Source organism: Onychostoma macrolepis, chromosome 01 (genome assembly GCF_012432095.1).
Source record: "Onychostoma macrolepis isolate SWU-2019 chromosome 01, ASM1243209v1, whole genome shotgun sequence".
Taxonomy (NCBI): Eukaryota; Metazoa; Chordata; class Actinopteri; order Cypriniformes; family Cyprinidae; genus Onychostoma; species Onychostoma macrolepis.
Genome location: NC_081155.1, coordinates 22,382,983 through 22,403,457, shown reverse-complemented (window position 1 = coordinate 22,403,457; position 20,475 = coordinate 22,382,983). Strand labels below are relative to the sequence as shown.

General features: G+C 36.8%; 1 protein-coding gene across 1 annotated transcript in view; it reads right to left on the bottom strand.

Annotated features, from left to right (window-relative positions):
- Window positions 1-19,955, bottom strand: part of nr3c2 (nuclear receptor subfamily 3, group C, member 2) — a 70,475-nt gene extending 50,520 nt beyond the window's left edge. Inside the window, exons 1-2 of the mRNA XM_058768442.1 lie at window positions 19,532-19,955; window positions 15,083-16,865 (exon numbers count right to left, since the gene is read on the bottom strand). Of these exons, the coding sequence (XP_058624425.1) occupies window positions 15,083-16,845 (1,763 nt within the window). The 5' untranslated portion in view covers window positions 16,846-16,865; window positions 19,532-19,955. The remainder of the gene's footprint in view (window positions 1-15,082; window positions 16,866-19,531) is intronic.
- Window positions 19,956-20,475: the final 520 nt, after the last annotated feature.

Below are 20,475 nucleotides of genomic sequence, written 5' to 3'. Positions count from 1 at the left end.
TTCCTGCATTTTTCATAACTCAAAATATTGTGCAGAAAAACAAAATATGGCAATAGTTAATTGTACTATATATATATATATATATATATAGACCAAAGCAATAGTTTAGTGAACTAAAAAATCTGGATGCATCAAGTTGCCTTCGACTTTTAAATTTTGTCTAAATCGTTTATTCACAAAGGATGCATTTAATTGATTAAAAATGACAGTAAAGTAATTTATAATGTTACAAAAGTTTTTCGATTTCAAATAAATTATTTTCTTTTGAACTTTCTAGTCAAAGAATCCTAAAAAATAGAATGTGTCATTTTCCACAGAAATATGAACTCAAAATGAATCATTTATTAAATTGTAATAATATTTCACAATTTGTACTGTATTTTTTGATCAAATAAATGCATCCTTGGTGAGCAGAAGAGACATTGAGAAACATTAAAAAAAAAATCTTACTGATCCCAAACATTTGACCAGTTGTCACGATCTGTGCGGGGAGGAACTAGGAGATGTGGAATACACAAAACAATCTTTAATGACGTCCATAAACAGTGTACATCCAACACTGGGAATCGTAGGAAACACACAAACTGAACAAGTAGACCCGACAAACATGAGCTAAACAGACAGGGCTTTTAAACACATGACAATCAGGGAAAAACGAGACACACCTGGAATCAAATCAACACAACCAACGGGAGACAGAAACTGGGTCACGGAGCACATGGGGAGCAAAAACACAACAAAAACAGTCCAGGGGCGTGACACCTGTAGTGTTCAACAAACTGAATATTAGTTTTTGCTGTGGTATAAAACTTGTTATTGATAATCTTGTCTGTTAACTGGCATTGACAGCCCTAGTCAGGACAACCCAAAGTATATAATAAATAGCTATTTATGCTGCAGAATGTCATGAAATTAAATAGCATGATTGAAAACAGATTATGCTGAATGTGTTGGTCCCAAAGAGCTACCATAAATCTTACTTCACCATTGACTGAGGCTAAACTAAACTGAACCCTCAGCTCTTTGTTTCTGCTTTCTACTCTCAGTTGCGAAAGGTTACTTTCACGGAGCCTTATAAATCAACAATCTTTCAGTGGTATGAGTTTAATTTTTAAGGTTTCAAAGGTGTTATTCATCTCTTTGGAGCAATAAAGAAATTTCCCTCTGGCTATCGATGATCAGTCTGCTGTGTAAATCAGATCATCGCTTTTATATTGCCATCCTAATAAAAAAAGCATAACACACAATGTCATATAACAATCACTACCATATTTATTACATAAAAAAACACACTGTAGAGCTCTGTTATACACCATCTATTCCCATACTTACATGGTCGAGCATTTCAAGATGCCCTGCAGGACACTAGCAGTAATGAAATGATTGCAGAGTGAAACTTCTAATAAATGTGTTTCCTCTTTTCTCAAGTACAGGCCAATTACCTTAATGGGCTGCCATAATATCACTTCACCAGCATCATGCTGCAACCACCCCAGTGAGGAGACAATTAAATGTAGCCATATTCCAAAATCTGGAGCCTATTACCGAGGTCATATTATGTCTCGCTATTCACAGCAATACACACAAAAAAGGCATACATCTCATTTTGTTTGGCTGCTATTTACTTAATCATGTAATTAGTATATCTAGTCTTCCAGTAAAAATAGCACATCGTTCTTAAGACAAGATAAATTATATATTTAGTTACATAATTTTGATTAAATTGTTCTTGTGTGTAGCATGAATCTAATAAAATTTAGTGACGTTTATGCTTAAAACTGTCATAATGAAATTTAATTAAAACATATAATTAAAGTATTATTAATTATTATTTAGATGAAATTATAATTAATCAATAGAAGCAAAAGTGTTTTGCAATACAATATGAACACAATAAGTACATTGTACTTATTTCTTTATGTAAGTACATAGTAGTTAAGGCCACCTAATATAAAGTGGGAACCATATTTTTACTAGAAAACAAGAAAACAAAATACTGATTATGAAAATGATTTTTTTAACAATGTTACAAAGAGTTCATTAAATGCATGCATTGCTAGCTAACAAGACACGACCTTATTCTTGAGTTCTAGTGTGCTTTTAAAACACTTTCTGTACTGAAATTCATCACATCTGGAGCATAAAAAAATAAATAAAGGCACCACTAGACAGTTGTGACATACATGGCTTGACAACAACTGCACTGAAAGAGTTAAAATTGTGAGAGAAGAGATCATGCCTAAACAGCACACCAACTGCAGCAACTATTATGTCTCAAGTGCGGCGTTAAGTGCTAAGGAGAATTTTTAAGGGCTCCCGAGGGACTTCAGACCCTCCCACGTGATTCCAACATGCCCTCATTTCCAGTGCAGATGATTCTCAGGGGGGATCGAGACTCTTCTGCGTGCTACAACCCTTGGGCGAAATCTGACTCCCTAATATCTAGTGAGTCAGCATTCGGGCAGGGAATGGCAAATTCCAAGATTTTTTTTTTTCTCTCTCGTGGCATCCTGTCACTACAACCACTAATAGCAGATGGAGTAAGCCTGATTATCTATGAAGCCCCTTCTCAGGCCTGCGTGTCTTTGCCGATGGTCTGTGTTTTCCTGGCTCATTACAAAGGAAGTTAGTTAAAGTCATTAAAAACAGCCTCAGGTGCAAAAAAGAGGCACTTGATTAGACTCAGCGTGTCTACTCTTAGCTCCCATGCTAGTAAGGTGACTTTCATTTTAATCTTAATACTGCATCACATTTTATGATGCCATCCCTGCTAAAAATAAATAAATAATAGAAGCCCAATAGAAATTCTAATGGTTTCCATTAAAATACCATTATAAACCATTAGCTTTTTCCAGTAAAACCATTACAAAATTCCTTTTTGTAGTGTGTTTTGGGCATTTTTCCAATAGGATTTAACATCCCACCAATAGAATCCATCACATACCAGTAGACACCATTATAGCTTCCATTAAAACCAATACAATTCCCATTATAACCATTAAAACCATTACATTTTCTATTGTGTTTTGGGCAGAGTTCTATTGGTTTTTTCAGCAGGGATACTCAAGGAAGATAAAGAGTTTTTCCTCTTTAGTAACACACAGGGTCCTAGATCCTGAGGCCTTGGCTGTTCCAACTGAAAAGTATAAAAAGTGTCATTCACACGCTTTGCTCTTTTGCCCAGTATAAAAATGTGATGCAGTTTTGTGTCCCACTGAGGATGCACCAATTGGATTTGTGCATGTCTAATACGACCACAACGAGAAATCTAATAAACATTATAGCACTGCAGAGAAAACAAGAAGATACTAACATGACATATAACATGTGCACAGCTGAGAGTCTGTTTGAGAATTAACCTGCAACTGAGAATTCCTGTGGTTTTGAAGTAATGTGCCAAAAAAACTGAATGAGATGCAATATCATTCTGCTTCAATAGCTATGTTTTGTCATTATGAAATATAATTTATAAGAGAGCTGTGATGCACTGGTAGCAAGTTCATTTTTGCTGACTGATGGACATTTTCTAGGAAAGGTCTACAAGTTTTGTTTTTAATTTTTATAGGCTAATTCAAAAAAATAAAAAATACAAATCTGTCATTATTTACTCATGTTCCCCATATGACCGACTTTTGTGTAAAAACCCAAGGTGAATTAGAAGAATATCCAGGCCACTCTTTATGACTCAAATGACTCCATATGACTCGTGGACTGCAAAAGTCTTTTGAAACTCTATAATAGTTTTTCATTACAAACAGACCAACATTTATAATGATATTTACTATAAATCCTGACATTTGCCCTCTATCAAGCTCTTCTTCTTGATGACATACTTCGGCAAATTGGCAAAACACTCATACATGACCATGTCCAGCATGTGTGTGTATTCTCGTCTGAGTGATGCATGGATTTGATGGACTTGTTTTATTTCAACTGTACATTAAAGATGGATCCAACCCAACCATTCCCCCGTGTGTACTGGCAAACGGACATGAAGATTGGTTTTAGTTCTCATAAACCACCCTGACACACATTCCCAAAACCTGGTGCATGCTTTTTAAGTATCGCAGTGGAGGAAGCACTTGAGGCATGTTAAACATGTCAATAACAACTTGGACAGAGTTCCTTCTACTTTTCAAAAGACTTTAGCTTTGCCAAACACGGCTTTGCAACAAAGTGCAAGCAAGTAGAACATGCTGGCTGTGGGAATACAAAAAGCATTATTCAGATGACTTGTGACATCAATAAAGTGGGTTAATGGGGAGGCTGGACACTGTGAATTGCTGTAAAAGCAGCACTTTTTGTCCCTAACCGCCCAATCGTTTAAAGTAGGCTGATGAACATTGGTGGGGATTTGACCCAACAATTACCCCATTGGCCTTGCTATTGCTTTACAGAACAAACGAGGAAATCTAGGTCATTACTGCAGCCTGGGCGGTAAAAACTTTCCTATTTATAACCAGTTGTAATTGTATGACACAGACATTTCTGATGTAGTGCTGTCTATACCCATCTTCAAATGTAATATATGGAAATATATTGTAATATGAACAAAAAACATCTTAGAAACTGGAACAATTTCATATATTAACATACATATCTAACCTACGTAAATACATTTTTGATATATAGTATATTCCATGTACATACAACATATCATCCTAAAACCGGTCAATACATGTTGATAATATAATAAAATTACAAAAGATTATTACAAATTATTACGAAAACATATATAAACATACAGATTTTTTTTGTGCGCTGTATATATGTTGTTTTAATAAAGTTGCATATATAAATAAAATATATATTGTTGACATTTATGGTTGCTATATATAACACCATATAAAAATCATCACATAGAATATTAACATACACAAATTTTACTGTGGGAATTTTATATATGTTATAAACTTATACATCTACTCAGAGAATGCACATACTGTATGTGAAAATGATATATCTCCTTATAGGTAACATGGCAATATCACTCTTGATATAGGACAATATGTTATTTTACATTGCCATATGGGTATGTTTTTAAATATCAAATATTAAGCTGTGGAATATTCTGTCCTTATCTGCTTTTTTTTAACGACTAAAGCAGGGGTCACCACACTCGGTCCTGGAGGGCCGGTGTCCTGCAGAGTTTAGCTCCAACTTGCCTCAACACACCTGCCCTTGAAGTTTCAAGTATACCAAGAAATACCTTGATTAGCTGGTTCAGGTGTGTTTGATTAGGGTTGGAGTTAAACTCAGCAGGGCATCGGCCCTCCAGGAACAAGTTTGGTGACCCCTGGACTAAAGTATTTGCATGATAGATTAAAACATCTGGTATCTGAGTATCATATCAGATACATGCTTCTTTGACACATCAAGCATGTATTAAAAGTATAGTTGTTCAAAACCTTTATGAATTTCTTTGTGTATAAATAAAAAGACATTCCGATATATAAGTTAATACAATAAAGGTCAGTGTGGGGCACAGCATTGTTTTAACTCCACTGACTTTCATTGTATGACCAAATACATTCTTCAAAATATCTTCTTTTATGTCCTGCAGAAGAAAGTTATACATGCTTAAAATTGCACGGTAGTGAGTAAATTATGACAGGTTGTAAATTTTTGGGTGAAATATGGTCACATTTTATTTTAAGGTCCAGTTCTCGCTATTAACAAAAGATTAACTGTGACTTGCCTCAATAAACTCCTAATTTGCTGCTTATTAATACTTAGTAAGGTAGTTGTTAAGTTTAGGTATTGGGTATGATTATGGATGTAGAATGTGGTTATGCAGAATATGTGCTTTATAAGTATTAATAAACAGCCAATATGTTAATAATAGACATGCTAATAATCAAGTTAATAGTGAGAACTGGTCCCTATACTAAAATGTTCCCTGAAATATCCCTTTAAAAGCTTATTTGTATGTGTACAATAAGTATGCTAAGTAAATACAAGAATTTGCAATCCATGCAAAGGCTGAATGGTCCTAAACATTACTTTACCTTAACACAACAAGAATGAAATTCTCCATTTGAGGATGTAGTCATAAGCAAAGGTATTACCAGCAAAGACTTTCCCTGACTAACAGGTCAGAAGTTTTGAACTGCTGTGTAATGGCGTGCATTTATTTATTTTTTTTTAAATCACACACTGTGGTCTTGTTTTTTCCAGAATTGTTCTCCAGTGCTCCTACTTTTCTTTATTCAAACAAGGGTTTTATATCTAGAACATTCCAGTCTGCAGTGGCACAAGAGACTGGCTGCTTAATTTCCTTAAGACAAAACAAACCGCCACACGTCTCTCTCTCTCTGATTAGGCAAATACAAATCTCACATAAAAGACAGAGTGCCTGTCCCTAAATTACTGATGACAGTAGAAACAAAGGCAGGCAGTAAACAGAATGTGAACTTGGCCGAGTACAGTGTGGTGAAATGTGGGGGTTTGGCATACTCAGCCCCGGGCAGCCTCAAAGCTGTGTATCAGGTGTGCAGAAACAACACAACATAGCCACAGGCTCTGAATACACTCATGAGTATGAGGTTCAAAATACAGGTGGTAGTGTTCAAAACAATTGCCATAGACAGAAATCCCTATTGAGATTTTGAGACGTACAGTCATAACTTAGATGTATGCTAATCATGTTCATTCAGTCTCCATATTGATTTGTTTTAATTATTATCTGATTAATTTACATATGATGTTCCAAATTGCATGGAGGCCGTTTACTGCCTCAGAGTTAAAAAGAAAATTGTTTAAAATAAGAAATAAATCATGATATGAAATATTAATAGTGACGTACAGTGATTCGTAATCATAAGAAATTCGCAATTCCTAAATATAGTTACATTATGATAAATAAAGTCACAGTTGTTTAAAATAAGAAATAAAGTCACACTGTGAAACATGAAGTTGCAATTGTGATATACAGTGGGTTGCAGTTGTGTGAAATAAAGTCGTAATTAGTGTTGTCAAAAGACCCGGTACTTCAGTACTAAGTCGGTACTAAAAAAATAAAAACGTCGCGGTACCAGGTTTTTTCAAGTACCGGTGGTACCGAGTACCCGGTCAACCTGGTTCTTGACGCGTACAGCCCTATGATTTCCGCGATGCAGAAAACGCGGACGGAATCTCGGAATCCAGTTATAAAAACGGAATTTACAGTTTAACACGGAATGTCACGGAAATTGTCAAAGTTTAGATGAGTTAATCAAAAGTAGGTCATTACACTTAAAATCAAATCGCCATATGGACTAGTATCTGTAAATATTAAGCCGCAAAAGTCAATTCAAATATCCTGCATATTCTGTGTCTCTGTGTGAATGAATGAATGGCAGAGATGCGCGGTTTTGTTTACTACATAGACTGAAGTGATGCTCGCAGTGATTTCAGCATCTGCCGTCTCAATGAGGACATAAATACATAAACAACATCTCCAGAACTGTTCACGTCACGAGCATTTTGCCGTTTCATTTGAGTAAAACCAGCGTCAATTTAAAGGTATTCATGGCAACCCGTCAAAATAAAAGTTCATTTTTACTTAAAAGACATTGTGCCAGAAATATATTACTATTATTTAGTAGAATGTATGTGATACCAAAGTTTCTTTAGTCTTTGGTGATACTACTACTACTGTTGAATGAAATTAATAAAACGTTATTTTTAAGAAATAATCTCACAATATTTCTTCCATGTTTTAATTTTAATAGTACGGTAAATCCCCTTTATTCACCAAAAAATAAAATGTGTTTAAATTTCATTAAATAAAAGACAAATTAAATTTGGGTGAAACTTATTTACTGTTTTATTACTTTTATTACTTGCGGAAAAACTTGAAACACAATTTTAAGTAAGTATAAAGAATGGCATTGATTTTTGTACTTTTTTAATTTTTTTATTTTATTAATACAATTTTTGTGTTTTTCTTTGGTACTGAAATTGGTACCGAGAACCGTGGATTTTCACTGGAATCGGTACCGAACACAGAAATTTTGGTACTGTGACAACACTAGTCGTAATCATGAAAGATAAATTTGCAATTGCGAGATTTAGTTACATTACAAAATAAAATTGTATAAAACAAAATAAAGTCACACTGAAATATAAAGTTGCAATTGAGATACACATATACAGTGGGTTTCAATTGTGTGAAATAAAGTCATAATCCTGAGAAATAAATTCGTAATCACAAGATTTAGTTACATTACAAGAAATAAAGTAGCAGTTGACTTTTAGAAAACTTTTAGAAAAAAGTCATACTGTGAAATATAAAGTTGCAATTTTGTGTGATGTATAGCAGGTTGTAGTTACGTGAAATAAAGTTGTAAACATGACAAATAAATTTGTAATTTTGAGGTATGGTTAATACGACAAATAAAGTCGTAACTGTTTAAAATAAGAAATAAAGTCACACTTTGCAATACAGAGACATACTAAAATATAAAATTGCAACAAATTACAATGAGTGATATAAAGTCGTAATTGTGAGAAATAATTTTGCGATTGCAAGATATAGTTACATTACAAGAAATTAACTCACAACTGCAAAATAAAGTTGCAAGAGTGAGATATCAAGTCACATTGTGAGTACAGTCAATACTCAATACTCACAATACTCACTGTCAATACTTAATACCTTTATAGATTCACATGTTGCTGTTTTAACCCCACATACCATTTTCTTTCCTGTAATAGAAGCCACTGAACTTCCTGCTGAGGTTTAATCTTGTATTTGAGGCTGCATTGCCGATGTGTACACTTGATACAGTGTCTTTTTTATAAAGTGCCATCTGACACCTTCCTGTGTCTTTTTACCTGCTGGTTCTGTGTGTCACTGGCTGTCTCCAGGGCATGCAACGTTTATTTGCGAACCCAGTGACTTATAGCTCAGTCACGTCAAAAAAGCGTTTCATTTTTATGGGCGCAACTCAAGACCCAACAAAGCCCAACGGAGCTTGTGTTTGTTTCCCACAAATTAGTTCAGAGGGAGGTGGGGGGGATCTAAGTTTGCTTTCTAGGTCATGTCTGATGCCACAGTGTTGACCATTTTAAAAGATTTATCAAGCGTACTAAAGGTATGGTCGGCCTGTGCGAGTGTAGCAAAGTAAAATGCACTTACAAAGTATTCTTGCTTCTTGCTTCCCCCTTTTAATTGAGCTTGACCCACTTTGTCAAGAGCTCAGGCTGAAAATTTACCATTCAAAGTCAAAGTGTTGTTTGATTAACGGCTTCCGAGTTTGTCAATCAATCCAAACCACATGCCTGATACACCTGGTTTCATCCACAAACTTAAGCCGCTTTTGACCGCGCTTAAGCTTATTTTCCACAGCTTAAGCAACCTACAATTTGACATGAATGATCAAGTTACTCTTTTGTTTGTGCAGTCATGCACAGCTAACAGCAGAAAACAGCAGCGCTGTGACTCTCCGTGAGAAGTATCAGAGGTCACATGACCTGCCTATGCAGCGCTATTGATTCAAATGAATCAAAGAATGCATTCAAATAACACTCTGGATTGTTTGTGAAGTCTCAGTCTGCTTGCAACTCACTGCTTGAAAGAATTTGTTTGTATTCTCTATTGAATCCTTATGAGGAACAATCACGCTTATGAATTCGTTATCTCAGATCATATTCTTACATTTTTGGAACTCACACACACATTACAGAACAGACTTAAACTGTAATTTTCAATACAATGGTCCATCTGCCTAGAAGTCCATGCAAAGTGTTTACACAATAAATTATAGTCACTTATAGATAGACACTTCTTAGTTTGGGTGATAGATACAGATGATTTACATCTTACGGTCATGATTTTTTTCAAGGGTTTGTTGTGTTATTTATTATGTGGCTTGGCCACATGCTAGCAAATAATAGAGATCTTAATCAGTATGAAGAATTGGTACTGGTGTAATGTGGGTAGATATGCCAGGACTACCTTGAAAGAATCTGGCCCAGTGTCAACAAATGCTGTTTGAGGAAGAAGTTCAAATGAGGACAGCCATTACAAACTCAGAATCCCAAGCATACAGTAGCTGCACTTTTAATAGAGTGCAAAGCATACTTGTGTGAGCTTGAGTGTGTGTTGGATTCAAGAGAATTTAACACCCTTTGCAACAGCCCAACTATTAGTTTGCTACTGGCAAAATTATGAAGGAAATCAATTGAAGTAATTAGGCAACAAACTCGTAATTTTCTACGTCATCACACATCGTGATACACTATCATTATTTTGAAAAACAGAAGCAACAAGATAAAGGCATTCAATATTAACGATCTGCTTGTATTAAATATTTTAAAGTACATCACACTTTGTGATTAATATTTCATTTGAAATATAGTTTCTATAATGCCTGCAAACTTACTACTCTAAATCTGAACATTTTCTACTTCATATTAATGAATCTGTGGACTGCATTTTTTGGAACGGCTGGATTAATTATGTTTTATTCACCCACACTTAGGAGATTAGGCTACTTAACACGCTAGGTTAACCCTATACTGTAGCATGCTTAAAGAGATAGTTCACCCAAAAATAAAATGTTATTATTTATTCATGTCAATCCAAACCTACATGAACGTATTTCTTCTGTGGAACAGTGGCTTCTGTGGGGGTTTTTTTTAAGAATGTTACAGTTACCACTGAATTCCATTGTATAGACATTTCTCGAAATATCATCTATTGTGTTCCTTAGAAGAAATTAAGCATTACAGGTTTGGAACGGCATGAGGGTGAGCAATTGATCGCAGAATTTTCATTTTTGGGTGAACTAACTCTTAAAAAAATTTTTTTTTTTAAAGTTAGGGAAGTGTTTAATAAGTGGTGAACAGGTGGCTGAAGTGATTTCCTGGGAGTCACAGGAACACATAATGACTTCCTGCACAATTACATTTTGTAAGGTAAAAATAAAATTGACAGGTAGAATTGCAAAGCAATATTGATCTCCACAGATATTTGCTACTCCCAAATGAGCAATAAAATAGTTTCCATCACTTGGTGTGGAACCCAGAGGAAACCCTCTCCATGCTCCCCATACTTCACACTTCCATTTCCCACTTCTTTCCATTTCTGCTTCCCGTCACAAATGAACAGAGGTGTTGCCCCTGTCTGCAGCCCATCATGCAGAGGGCCAGATTTTGTGAGGTTGGGATTTAATTGGTATATTAGTATCCAGCCACGTCCAAATTTATCAAATTTACGCTGGCCATTAATTTTGTAGAAGAACATACAATTAAGACCTCATTAGTGCTCTCACAGGGATATGCCCTTTCATCTGCTGGAGGAACATTGAGAGTTGGCCAAACTCCAGAGCAAAGACCTCTCTTCCTCCTGCACTGCTGCTTCCTTAACATGCCTCCTCTGGCATACTCAGTCCAGCCATATGGAATTCTACTGTATAAAGAATATGTATTCCATATATTATTAAGATATAAAATAATACGTCATACAAAAGTGCATGCATAAAATAAATCAGAAAAACATCCTAAATAAGCTAGAGTAAGTTTTGTAGAGTTAATGATAATTTACTACTAATAAATAATAAATATAGTGAAATCTATTTGTGAGCGTCCTGTGTGAATGGCTGTCTCATTCTGTTTTGCCGCTCTGGGTAAGTGCAGTTTGAAATTCAGTGAAAATGTCATTGCTAGTGGTGCGACCTGCTGCCCTTTGCTATGCTGCATCACTCAATTGCATAATTTTGGTTAAAGGGAATTTCCATTCCTCTCGGTTAATACTCACTGTCAATCTTCCTTATTGTATTCAAACAACAAATGGCTTATTCTTTCACTTAGCATTTTAATAAATGCATTCTACTGGTTACCAGGCATAACTAAAAATACTTTTCACTAATTCTGTCATTTCTATTTGTTTTTGAACTAAATTCTTTACCAATAATTACATTCAGAGTGGTTCAAAAAGTTGTAACGGACATATCACTGCAGGTTGCCATTTTGACAGCACTTTTTCATCAGTGTATGAAAGAATTTCCCTTACACTACTATGCACAGCTTGAAGGCACCAAACTCCCCACCCCCACTTTACTGCCTGTGTCATTTTCTCACTTGCTATTCTCTTTCTTACATTTTTTTCTGACTTATTACATGGAACTTATAACATGATTCAATAATGGCTTATAGTTAATGCTGATATCAAAGATCTGTTTGTGCCAAAGGACTCCTATGACGAAGCTAATGGCTTATGAAGGAGGCAACATAAAAAAGAAACATTGGACAAAGACAGAGAAAACAAAAGTAAAACATACAGAGATATTGACTGACCAGGCGTAATGTGTGATGTTGAGGGCCAGCTGGGGCCAACGTGGCAGTGAGCCATCCCACCTCTGACTGTCATCTACTCTGACATTCTGGCTAAGCTGGATCTCATTAGGATGAGGGTGACTTTGATCCTGTCAGCAGCGATGTGACTCCCACTATATAGGTTGCCTTCAAAGTAAACTGCTGTATCATTGTAACTTTCATAGCTTGTTATCTATATTTGTAGTCCTTTTTACTCTTACCTGACTGACATCCCCCTAGAACCTGAATATTAACCTTTCAGTTACAAATGGAAAAAGAAGGTTTTAGATCAGCGCCTCTCCCACCACCTTCCGCTTCTGTCACTCAGTCATGGTTTGCTCAGTGTGTTAGTTATTGATTTAAACTCGGTGACAGCACAGAACCATTGAGAAAGAGAGAGAGCGGGAGATAGCGAGAACATCAGAATTTAGCTGTACCCAAAGGCAAATTATTATGATTGTCAAGTTTCTGGGTAAAAATAAAAATGAATTTCTCTTGATCATAGATGCCCCTTATCAACTTTTTTACATGATTGTGTATATGTAGGCTACAGTTAAATGTTTGGGATCAATACGATTTTTTTTTTAATTAGCGTGGATGCATTAAATTGGTCAAAAGTGACAGTAAAGGCAATTATAAGGTTACAAGCAGAAGATTTCTATTTCTGTTTTTATCAATGTATCGTGGTTTCTACAAAAACATTGATAACATTGATAGTGAAATGTTTCTGAAACACCAAATCAGAATGATTTCTGAAAAATAATGTGACACTGGAACTCAGACTGGAGTAATGATGCTGAAAATTCAGATTTGCATCATAGGAATACATTTTAAAATACACTGAAATAGAAAACAGTTATTTGAAATTGTAATAATATTCCACAATATTACTGTTTTTACTGTATTTTTGATTAAATAAATGCAGCCATTTAAAAACCTAACTAACCTCTAACTTTTAAAAGTCAAGAAAGAAAAAAAAAAACTTCTACAGCATTTATTAATTTTGGTTAATATTAACATTTACATTTCAAGTTGAATGAATTAAAATGAGTACAACTGAATTAATGTATTATGAACAATTAAAAATTAAAATTAACAATAATATATATATATATATATATATATACTATGTAAAAATATCGTATGTAAAAATAGTATATTACTAAATTAACAGTAACCTAGATTTAAAAAATGCTGTTAAAAATACCTTTTTAGTTCATAATTGAACCTTAATTAAATCCTTTTAAGGAAAAAAAATATATATATTTGAATAGGATGCCCGCTTGTCCACATTCCCTGTAACCTCTTATCCAAAAAGAACTGTACACATACATTAACAATTAAATAGCAGTATGCTATGTAAATCATAAACTTAAATAATTCACTGTAGCCTAGTAGCCAGTCAGAAGGGACTGCTTCATAATAGATGGTGCTACAGTGGTGGGCTCAGCTTGAATACACACTCTTAACTAAACAGACTTTTTTTTTTCAAAAGTCTGTTTAAATGACATATACAAGGTACTCTTTAGCCAAAAAATACATGACAAAGCTACAAACGTAGAGACAACTGACATATTTACACTCTCTCATTAGCCAACTTAGCGTTACATATTTCCTGATATCGTTAGACTGGTAAAAAAGACACTCTATTTTGAATGAGTGCTTGGCTGACTGTTTCAGAGGACATCTGGGATGGGGTGAAAATCATTAGCTATACTGCTAGAGCTCGGCTAGCTGTAATTGCCTTGTCTCAGAATAGCATCAAATGAACACATTCTGAAAAGGGGGTTCAATGTATCACTCAGTTAACTCTGCAAACATCTGACTCTTATAAAAGTTTTGACTGTCAGATGGGATATGCTTTATAGAACTGTTTAGGGCTTCCTGCAACTTTGCAAGCTTGTTAAAGAAATTATGCAACCGTATAATTTAAAGTCTGGTAAGCAAACATTTATGACTTCAGTAACTGGCGAGGATTTCCTAAGGCCCACTGCAGTTGATTCAGTGTTCACATGGCAATGGCTAAAGCGAACAAGGTCACAAAAAAAGTTGCGTCCTCATGTTTATTGTACACTACATATCAAGTTCTGATTTATTTTTGCATTTAGCATTGAAGCACTGGGCTAAAAACAATCAGTTTCTTGTCTCAAATGATTAATTAAGCAACTTGCTTTCTTCTTCGATCTCTCCCATTGTTTGTTTAAAAGCCTTTCATAAAAACTGCTTGTTTATCATTGTTTTGGAGAGAAAGGTACTTGACCTACCATTAATTTTGTATGACGCTGGTGCATAATGACCGGACTCAATAACAAGATGTATTTCATTGCACAAGATCTTCCAAGGCGTTCTGATAACGACACAATAAGTTATGTTTATGTTCACAGACCCAGACAAAGTTCTGATAAGAAGGAAACTTTGCTTCCCTCCTATAGTGGAGCTTAGTAGAGCACTTGCCCTGCAGTGTTGGGTTGAGATCACATGCTGGTCAACTTCAATTTTAAGTGTAGATTTAATGCACCACAAAAGCAGTAAGTCCTTCACATTAGGGTGGAGAGGATGTTTCAAAGGCAAGCCATTTGTCTGTCAGTTAATTATACTGACTAGGAGCTTCCAGACAAATACAATTAATTTAGCCTAATTTTAGTGAATTGTCTCCATGGTGTTTGTAACTTTTGTTTAATTCTCACGTGGTTTCATAGTTTTTTTCCCTTCTCTTTTGGGGATATGAGAGTATAAAACAACACTACAACACATTAATAAAAACTCCCCGCATTTGTCTTACCTTTCCAAGTTTTCTGTAAGGCAGACAGAGCCTGGATAGCCATCCCCTCTGGCAGAGAGAGGCCCATGTGACAGGCCTGGGCGAGTTTTCCACGTCTCCATTAATCCAGTAACTGGAGAAATTAGATTCAACAAGGGGTTCGTCTGGTCCCTCAGATTGTGGCGTGAAAACGACATTGTTCCTTGCGCTCCGATCTGATAATGAAATGAATGTCCACCTGAATTAACGCCAACAATAGCCGACGTGGGCACATTATTATTCTCTTGGTAATAGCTGCCATCATTGGTTTCCTGTTTAATCCCCTTAGGCAGGCCATTGTTAGGAAACACACCAGGTTCATAGTTGCCATTCAGAGACGAAACAGGAGGTCCCAAGATCCCAGAAAGACTATATTCGTCAATATTATCCCTCAAAGACAAGTATGTGGTCTCTGTAGAAGGAAAGCAGCCTAGAGAGAGCTGCGGCTCCACAAACTGGAGGTTCGAACAAGTCACCTCTCTGTTTGGCTCTGTTTTAATGTGAGTTATGAAAGGAGAATGTGGCATGGTGCTCTTGCTGCTGCCTAGGCACATACTCCTGTAATCAGTGCCAGGTTCGTTTTTGATATATTTGGCCACTCCCATAGCATCCAAGCCGATGTTAAATATTTCCCCATCCACATTTTCTACCTTCGGGAACTCGAATCCCTTGAAGTCATGCTCTCGGCTCTCAGGGCTGTTGACATCATTTTGAACTAGGCCCAATCCACTGGGAGGGCTAGAGACCGAGAAACCCCTGGATGAGTTCCTGGGACTGGACATGGTCATGCTGCCAATGGTGGGCGGACTGGAGATGGATGGTCTAATGTTACAGGTATTGCCTCCATTTGTTGTTGGGCTTGAGACGGATGATCTCATGTTGGTGTTACAGGAAAGCGGTGAGCTCACGCTACCTATGCTATGAGGGCTGGAAACTGGAGACTTCATAACACTGAGCGGACTGGCCAGTGGAGGTGACCCCACCATGCTGGACTTTACAGGGCTACAGGTGTTGGGACTGGTGTGTTGACCTTGGGTCAAGTTTTTGCGGGAAGAAGCCAGCGACGGACAATCGGAGTCAAAGAAGGTGGGGCTGGTAGTAGACGACACCATGTTGTGTCCGGTAGGACTAGACGTGGGTCCAGACCCATCAGTGCTGCATGAAAGAGCGGTGGCCAGTGCAGAGGGCACTGTAGCAGAGCCCACACCGCACTCCTGAGGGCCACCATTGGGTAGCTGCGCCCCAGGTGGGAATGAAGCTGGGGGAGCTTTCATCTTTGGACTCCCAGTCATTTTGGACTGGCTGTCTTCAATTGCTCTCCCACAAAGAGGATACAGTTTCTCTGGGCTACCCTGCCCTCCTGCAGTACCTTGTTGGGCAAAGCTAAAATCTGCCTCCCTGGCAGCATTCATGTACAAGCCCATAGACTCAGCAACTGTTTTGGAGAGCTCCTTTGAGTCTGTTTCCGACTTGCGGTTGTGGAAGGAGTTGTTGAAGGAGGGAAAAGGTAACGGTTGATTCTGGTTAACTCTAAGCATTGTTGTGTCCGTAGTTTTAAAGTTGTTGTCCTTACAGACAGACGGCACATTAGGGGCATTGCTCGAGTTAACAATATCCATGAGCACGTCGCTGTTTGTCAAATTCTCTTCGGCAGAACAGCAATACTCCATGGTGTTTGGCATCTGTGCCCATTTGTTTTCTGCATTTGCCCCTTCGCAGTAACTTTGGTATCTTTTAGTCTCCATACCTGGATCATTTGATAAACCTAATGGACCAATAAATGAGAGACATTTAGACTTTACAGTCAAAATAGCATTGTTTTGATTAGTACAAAGAAATTTCATTACCCTGACTGTCAAACCAAAGAGCACACATAATTATTATTTATTACTGGTTTAATTTGTCTATTTTTGGAAAATTCATTACAGATATACTGTTTTCAGTTTTGTTATTACAAAGAGATGTATCGTTTATTTAGTTTTGTTGGGCTTTAAAGACATCTTACCACAAATTTTTATATATAATTTTTTTTGCACTTAATACAGATATGATTTAGTTTTATATATATATATATATAACCAATTTATATCCTCAGATTTAAATGGGATGCTAATTAAATAGGATTGCAAATGCCTTCTCTGTCAGACCACTGTGCCTCCCCTTCTCCTGCTGAAATGTTTGTATTTGACCAAACATGTTTTACTATGGTTTGACCACCATGATATGTGAATCCACTATAAATTAGCAAATTTATAAATTAACTGTGAAAGTGTTTGCTTTCCTGGCACTGCCTCTGCAGATATCAGGAGCAGTGCTCCAAATTCAAGATAGTTTTCAAGGAATTCACTCACCCCTCTCATTGAATATGAATTGTGACCTAGCAGGTAGCCTAACTTTTTCCCAAGCAAATCCCTGCGCTTTACTTTGCCGCCGCACCCTCTAACTTCAGCTGCTATCTGTCTGCACCATAAAAAGTCCTTTGCCTGCTAAAAAACTAAAATGTAGGAGGGATGGTAGTAGGCCAAGTTCATAAAAATGTGCCTCTGCCCCTCATATACTGTACATCCACAGACATACAGTTCTGTTATGTTCACATGTTAATGGCACTGTGCTGTCATGGAGTCTCATTACTGGTGATAGCCTTTTGTATTTATTATAGTGTATTATAGAATGTGTCATTTCTTTGTTCTTTAATCGTTTGTTTATGGATTATTATTAGCAATAGTATTTTATATTTCTAGAAAAGTAGAAGGGTATAATATTATTTATCTACATTATCTTTGAACATACGTTTATCAAACAAAAGTGAATCCTTCTGTCCTTCAGATGGCAACGATACAATGTAAGGACTCGTTTCAGCAGTGTTACATTTAGTTATGTTAAAATGACAAATGTGCGCACCTTCTGAAATTCCAAATGCCTCGTAAGTAATTCATCTTGGTGCTGGCAACCCAAACAGGCTTCCAAAAAAAAAAGAAAAACTGTGAACTGAGACTTACAAAGCAGAGACGGCCTCAATGCAGAATTAACTGGTTTAAATCTGAAAACAGGGTGCAGAATTTAATGCATTGTGTATTTGTTCAATTTCACTATGTCATTTTTGGAATTTTTGTTTAATTTTTTTAATGGCTTGCGGCAAAAAAAAGTTCATTTCCCACACTGTTGACAGCACCAAGAGGAGAAAGCAAACCGACCACACACACGAACATTAGGGGAGGGACTGAAGACGCAAAAGAACCGCTGTGAGTTTAACTGTCAGTCATGTACAGTAGCCTACATACAGACTTTCACCATCTATACTAAGACTAGAACTGAGTAGTTCTTCTGTAGCAACATATAGTTCATTAGGCATCGCGCTTTCAAAAGCAAATCCATATGGTGATACAGTGCTGCTTTAAATGTTTGACGTAGTTCGTTGTTTTTGTTTTGGTTAGTTTTTTCTCCCTATCGTCTTCTTCCCACGATACCGTACTTTAGCGTGCAACCATTGGACAGAAGCAGACACCCTGTCGCCAAGAGTTTATCACGCCACTCACGGATTGGTCCAGTCTCTCTGTCAGTCTTTTATTTATAAGCTTTGTAGCCGCAATATTTCTGCGACATTCATTAAACGTCCGAATTACGAACTTGCTCTTTGCACAGTCTGTAAAAACTTAGTCAACTTTACGTGTAGGTTCGGATGCGCGCTATTTCTTGCTGCATTGCACAGCGACCCCCAGAATGATGAATGTGACGCAGTTGTTTCTTCTGTTTAAATATCGTTGTGATGCACTTTATTCATCACATGACGTCACGTGAATCAAGTACGCTTAAATATGTGGAATAAATATGCGGGATGTTTGCATGCATTTTCACAATAATATTCTTACTGTCTGTGAACATCACTGATAATTGAGTCCCATCTGGCTGAATAAACTTCAGTTGCACTTAACTCTAGATGCACCGACTTCTAGCATTTTTACTTACAGTAAATAAGATGATGATGATGGTGTTAACATTACGCCAAATAACAAAGCTGGTATCCCGTGAAGAACCACGAGATCGCGCTAAGCTTTGATATAACTATTTAAGACATGATGTTGGCTAAATTTGATGGAAAGCGTTAGCAATAGCGATGTGTTAAACAGGATTTAGTTAGTTTAGCCGAGAAAATGTTATAGCCTACACACATTACAATGCAAAGGATGTTACTAAAGGATACATTATTGATTGAATTATTATATATTGTTGTTTTTTTCTTCTCTTTGCATTGCTTTAAAGTGCATGCACTTCATGCACAGCACAGGGGTCCTGTCAAGTGAAACATCGCTTGTCACAAATTTGCAAGTTTTAGACAAGTTTTAAACGCTCTGCATTTACAATACCTCATACACAGAGGACTGCTCTGTTCTCCAGCGATATAATGACAATAATAACATTAAGACATCTTACCGTAATTATGACATCCAATTGTGACAGTTATCTCTACTGCTGCTTACTAGTAATCCAACAGACGAAACGGAGAGAATGACACCAAACAGTGGCGTTAAGTTGTGTTTAGAAGTATTCCCAGTGTTGCGACTGCTTGCATGTACTAGTTTCAGTTGTGACAGCTGAACGCACCGCACACTGCCGCGCGCATGACGCGAGATCCTTAACGACAGCGCTTTAGGCGTACAGCGGTCATCTGCGACTTCACCGAAACGTCCTGTCGTTTGTTTTCTGTTTACGTGCACATTGCTACTAGATTGTTGAAGGCGCCCAACTGAAGACTAATACAAACAGCGGAGGACTCAGTCAGACTTGCGTAGCGACGTCATTGTGTGCACATGGACCCTCCTACTGCAATGAGAGCTCGCGTGGGAGGGGGGCGATGGGTGCGCTCCGCTCAGGTATATACGGCTCTCCATCCAGAAGTAGGGCAAGGTAGTTTGATTACGCAGGCGCTAACCTGTGCATCTAGGACAAATGGATGTTCAAACATTTAAGTACGTGACCTTACTTGTTAAATGTTACACGGTGGTATATAAAACTAGATCGGTTAATCGTTATTTTGATTAATTAAACCATGCACTGTGCAATCACAAAAAAATTCATGCCGCAGAGTATTTGAAAAAAGTATACATATTTAAAGGTTGGAAATGCAACTATAAATGTTGTCATCTGCACAAACGGAGCACTGTGCAATGAGTCTGGACTGGACTGATTTAGCATTAAACGACAAATTGATTGAAGTATAAGCAAAAAAAAAAAAAAACCCTACCTGGATTCTAAAGGAAGATAAACAAAAAGATAGGTAGCCTATAGATTTTAATATCTTTTCAGGCAAGTTGGATCTTGATAAAGTAGTCGTCAATGTCCTTTGGAAGTGGTTTGTGTGAATTTTTAGCTTGAGA